The 5,261-nt window shown below is 43.7% G+C and overlaps 1 protein-coding gene across 1 annotated transcript in view; it reads right to left on the bottom strand.

The window, feature by feature from the left end:
* Positions 1 to 5,258, bottom strand: part of FGF13 (fibroblast growth factor 13) — a gene marked incomplete at its 5' end in the record, with an annotated part of 59,039 nt that extends 53,781 nt beyond the window's left edge. Inside the window, 2 exons of the mRNA XM_010019833.1 lie at positions 2,991 to 3,101; positions 5,114 to 5,258. Of these exons, the coding sequence (XP_010018135.1) occupies positions 2,991 to 3,101; positions 5,114 to 5,258 (256 nt within the window). The remainder of the gene's footprint in view (positions 1 to 2,990; positions 3,102 to 5,113) is intronic.
* Positions 5,259 to 5,261: the final 3 nt, after the last annotated feature.

A 5,261-nucleotide genomic window follows, 5' to 3' on the forward strand; every position in this document is an offset into this window, starting at 1 on the left:
TCCCTACACATTTGTGCTGTTTAGAACAAGGATATAATATCCATCACAATGAAAAACTTGCTGGTGCCTAAGGGAGAGATGATCTTGGCTATGGCCCTTGTGCAATACGAGCTGACAGAGAACTAAAGCTGAAAAATAAGCAGCAGTGGACCACAGCTGGATTTATGAACATATACATTACTGTGAGGTCTGTGCCATCCTTGGCTTGGCCACCTGGACCTTCTTATGTTTTCCGCAGGATACTGTGTCCTACATTTCCTTATTCTATCAGTCTTGAAATCTCTTCGTCTTGCCAAAATTGGGGAATAAATTCTGCCTTGATTTAAAACCTTGCCCTATTTAACACATGTAATGAGACAAAATCTGTTTCTCAGCCAGGAAATCCTTTCCACGAGGCACTTCCTCAAATCATACGGACTCTCGGCTAGAACCAGGCTCTGCTGAGTGCTACGGCTCCTCAGATCCATATTTCACTTCCTGCCTAAACTGTGCTCCAAAATCTCAGCCTGCTTTTATACTCCCTGCGATTGTGGATGCCACCTTGCTTTTGTGAACCCTACGTGCAGCCGTGGGTCTGCAGAGCTTGAAATAATTGCTCCCAACTCAGGAGCCTAAGGGGTTCTTCAGGCAAACTTCCTAGCCAGTTCCAGGTAGCAAGCGATGGAGAAGGTGGACTCCTGGCCCCAGGCTGCCGTCACGAGCAAGCTGGCTCTTGGGGGCTGCAAGGTCTCCCCATCCCTACCACAAATCGGGAAGAATAATTGTGAAGTGAAACAAGGCTGAGCAATGCTCTGTCTGGAGACCAGATGGATGTTGGCTATGGGTTGCTCTAAGAATTACAGCTGCAGAGCATTGGCCAGAGCTGTATTTGAGGATGTTCCTCTTATTAAGCGGAGTTTTAACTATTGCACTGCAAAGCAAATGGTCTTAGAGACAGTGAAGGTGGCAAAAGGCAACAGCAATGAGTTCCCTCAGGAGGTACAAAAGAGGAGAGAACAGACTGCAGGGGGAGTTCCCCAGCGTTTGGAGGGGGCTGCAAGTCCTGTGGCTTCCCCACAGTGCTATGGAATAACAAGAGAGATGTGTCTGCAGATATTGGAAGAAAGGATTTTAGAGGGCCTGATCCACTTAATACTTATAGGAACAAGGCTTTGGGGGGAGCCCCTTAGGCGGACTCTGATCCACAGCATAAATCAGTGTCTTACTAGCTCCACCAAAAATATTGCAACTAAGATAATTTTAGTACTGTAGGACATTCAGGTCCATACATCTACCTTAAATAAAAGAGGAGTATCTACAAAAGCATGTGTTTTCTTGTGATAAAACACTCCTCTGTTTGGAACACTTAGATACTGCAGCTCAGCTGCAACCATTTCTGGGATAATTCCATTATATTTAAGTATTCAACACTTTGGAAGGCTGGTACCCAGCAACAAGAAGGTTTTATGATTTCCTCTGTAATCTACCAGGTTATGGTAAATTTAAGGACACAGTGAAACCAAAGATATCTTAGAAACAGACACGTTTGTATTTCCATACATTTTATCTTGTTTCAAATCTCAGAATCCCTATTAGAGGTTTGATTCTGAGCAAAGTATTTGAATGAAAAAATGATTTAGAGCAGGCTTTTCATGCTTTGATGGAAAAAGTAAGGTTTGCCTCTTTCTTCTTCTTTCTTAAGATAATTAACAGAATTACCCTGAAATCCTGACTGAGTTGTACTGGCTTTTAAAAATCATAAATATTAGATCATTCACTTGAAAGGAAAGCAGCATTTAAGGTGTATAAGGATCATCCTTGGAGTAAATTTTGCAGCTGCATTGAGGAGAGCTCTATAAGATGGCAGCAGTCGCTCAGCATCGCACAGACCTGGTCTTTGTGCCACAGGTAAGGACGCGACCTGGAACCAGTATCCTGGCAGATCCCGTGCTTGGGCTCTGCCCTAATGCCAGCACCTTCACTGGCTGCAGAGGAGACCTCCTCCAGCAGCAGAGCCAGCTCCCTCCTGTCACTGCTCAGAAGTTAACGTAGGGATGCAAAGAGGATTAAAAAGGGTGCGGGAGAAGGGTGGGAGCAAGCGATCGGACAAATAAGATACGATACTTCCTACTGCATCTAGCACTTACTCTGCCATATTCAACCACCCTGAGAAATGAAACGATGGTTCACCTGCAAATGCTTCTCATATGAAAATGATGGCACTTAAATCCATATTAATCTAATCTAACAATTAAAAAGGAAGATCTGCCTGTTGATTTGATGGTTTGTTGTCTAGTGGCCTGAAATACCTTCTCAAAAACTCCTTGTGCCTCCTAGCTCTCTTTTTCAGAACAGTAAGGTAGTGTAAGCTATGTGAAACACTCGAGTATTTTCTTTACACACACCCAATCTATGCTTTAGTCATCTTTTCCTGTTTTCTATTAATTCTCAAAAGTTGAGAACCCCAAAAGACCCAAAGCTTTTCCACAGAAAAGCTGAAGGAAATCTGGTCAAAAGCTGAAGGTATAATTAAGTTTAGAAGGGGTAAAAAATAATAGTAATAATAGCAAAATGTGATCTTTAAAATGATGAGCTCTCATTGTGTGAAGTAACACGGCTCTGTTTGAATGAGCCCCTGTTCAAGAGTGGAGATAGTGTTATTCTATTTCAGGCGCTCTGAGTAGGCGAGCAAATTTTCCCTGTTGGAAAAAAAAAACCCTAATAAAATCCAAAGGACAGCAAGGAACTTCTCTAGATTACCATGGAGATAACATTTGCTTTGTTTGTCGTATGTGTCATCGTTACCTCCCCTAGTTCATTATTTCTAAAAGTGATTTTTATTGTGTTTTTCTCAGACCCAGTAACTCTGGACGGTTTCTGCACTGTGAGCACAGTGTTAATGCCGCTTCCACTCACTCAGTCATCCCAGGACAACAGTTTCGAATGGACCTAGATGGGAGGAATGAGACACCACAATTCACAAACACACCATTTATTCTCATGTCACTTACTATAACTACTGTCCTCCTCTTTTGTTCCATCAATTGTTCCATCTGCTTGCAACTGCAAGTGGTATCCTTGCCTGCTGTATAGCTTTGTTACTATACCTTTAAGCTGAGGCTCTGTAAAAAAACAATAGTGAGATTAATATGGGAAATCCTGATGTGTTTTTCCAAGTGAGCAGGATACGAAAAACCAAATCTCCAGGTTTCTTCTCAAGGCTGAGAGATCAAAAAAGACCCAAACCAAAAGCAGGGCAACCGGCTTTGCAACACTTTTCATTTCGGAGACCCAATTTATGGCTATGAAATCAATTGTCAAAATGATTAAATGCCACTTTCGATTGCAGGGTAGGTAGCACAGTAAAATCTACTTCCAGTGAATACAAATTCCGACAATGTGCTGCTTGGTCTCAGGAGCTCAGCCCTATCTCATTTAAGATTAGGAATGAGCTGGCAAAGAGCATATTCCGCCTTTTAAAAAGGTGTGAGTTCTTAAATGGAGAGGGGAAAGAGAACTACTACGATAGCACTAATAAGAGCCATAGTGACAGTTGAGAGCCTAAATATATAGCAGCAAACGCTCAACACAGGAGCTGCTGCAGCTCTAATAAACAAACCCCCCTTCCTCGCTGCTCCGAAGAGTACAGAGCATCCGAAGTGATAAACTACTCAATGAACATATGGAAAATGGAGGGGGGAACCCTGAAAACCAGCAATGTGTGGAGCTGCAAAATAAATATTACCATAAGGGCTGAGGTAATTACCTCGTCAGCTAGAAGAAGAAGGATCAAAACAACGCATAGCTTGGATAGGTTTCTTTTTATCATAACCATCCTTGAATTCACAGTTTGAAAGCGAGATATCTCACACGGTTTCAGATCTAGACCACGGAGTACACAGCAACAGGACCTGCTGTCAAGTCTGTCATTTCAGATATCTAGGAAGTGCACCCGGAGTAATTGCAAAAAAGCTCTACTTCCACTGAATCCCAATGACATCTGCATTGTAGTCATTGCACACAATTCTGCTTGTCAGGAGGTGATGCACCTCCGCAGCCCGCTCCACATCATCTTACTTACTCCAGAGATAAACATACTGTGAAGATACGAGGTGTCATTTCCAACAGCCAATGTCTGGATAAGACTCCTCGTGTTTGTAACCAAAGACATTAGGGAGCTCTGCTACTGTGCTTCATTTTAGTAGGAACTGAAGGCAAAAGCATACAATAGTTTGTAGAAGTGTATCAGTTCCTATTAGCAACCTCTGATAAGGGTACAGATGGATCTTATCTATTGACTTTTTGACAACAAATTAATGCAGCCCTTACTTTGGCTTTTTAGCTATAATGCATCCCCAAGCTGTTTGCAAACGGAGAGTGAGGCACCTCTTCTGTGGCTGCTGAGAAAGGCAGGTTAAGTGGCCAACAGCATCAATGTTTCAGCACAGTAAAGCGATAGCAGCATTACCAGAGGGTTTTGCTCCTCCCATGTACAAAAACCCCACTCAGATCAGGGACTGAGTCTTCGTGCCTGATCTTTCGCCCCTCGGACACAGACAGATGCATCACGTCTGCAGGGCTGCTACATGCATGAGATTCCTAGAAAGGAACAGGGCACTGAAGCAAAACTCTGGAAGGTGCCAGCGAAAGCAAAAAGCCTTGTCTGCAATTAGCAAATGAAGCACAGCTCAGGCGGTCTGTGAAGCAGGAAGATAAAACCAGATCTCTACACTGCCAAGTTATTTAACATACAACTGAAGGAGGTACATGTGTGAGAACTTCCCCAGCTAACATCTCCCCCACAAATATATCACGTGTGTTTGTATATGTGTGTGTGTAACAGGGAGCCAGACTACTGATCCACCAGTACATGGGTGCTCACGGGTGTGCAAGTGTGGCAGATAGCAGTGGTGTGTGTTATCCGAAGAAACCAGATGAACATGAAAGGGGCAGGGACTGGCATGGGGTACCCATGATGTCTCTCAGATCATACAAGCCAGGAGTAGCAATACCCACACCTTCATTTTACCAGCCCTGAGACGCTGGTCCCCCTTTCCCCACACCTGATGCACATCCATGCCAGTTTGCATTCACTTAAACAAACCAACCCCCCAAAGACATAACCCTTGCCAACCTGGTCGCCTTCTTCGCCTTTTCTTGGAGCCAAAGAGTTTGACCCTGGAAAACACATTCAACTTGTTCTTGTCGCAGCTTCCCTTGCTCTTGCTGGGGCTGTTGACACACTTACAGGCATTGGACTTCTCCCGCTCCCTGGCTTGTCT

This window comes from Nestor notabilis, unplaced genomic scaffold, assembly GCF_000696875.1.
Source record: "Nestor notabilis isolate BGI_N333 unplaced genomic scaffold, ASM69687v1 scaffold2308, whole genome shotgun sequence".
In the NCBI taxonomy this organism is placed as follows: Eukaryota; Metazoa; Chordata; class Aves; order Psittaciformes; family Psittacidae; genus Nestor; species Nestor notabilis.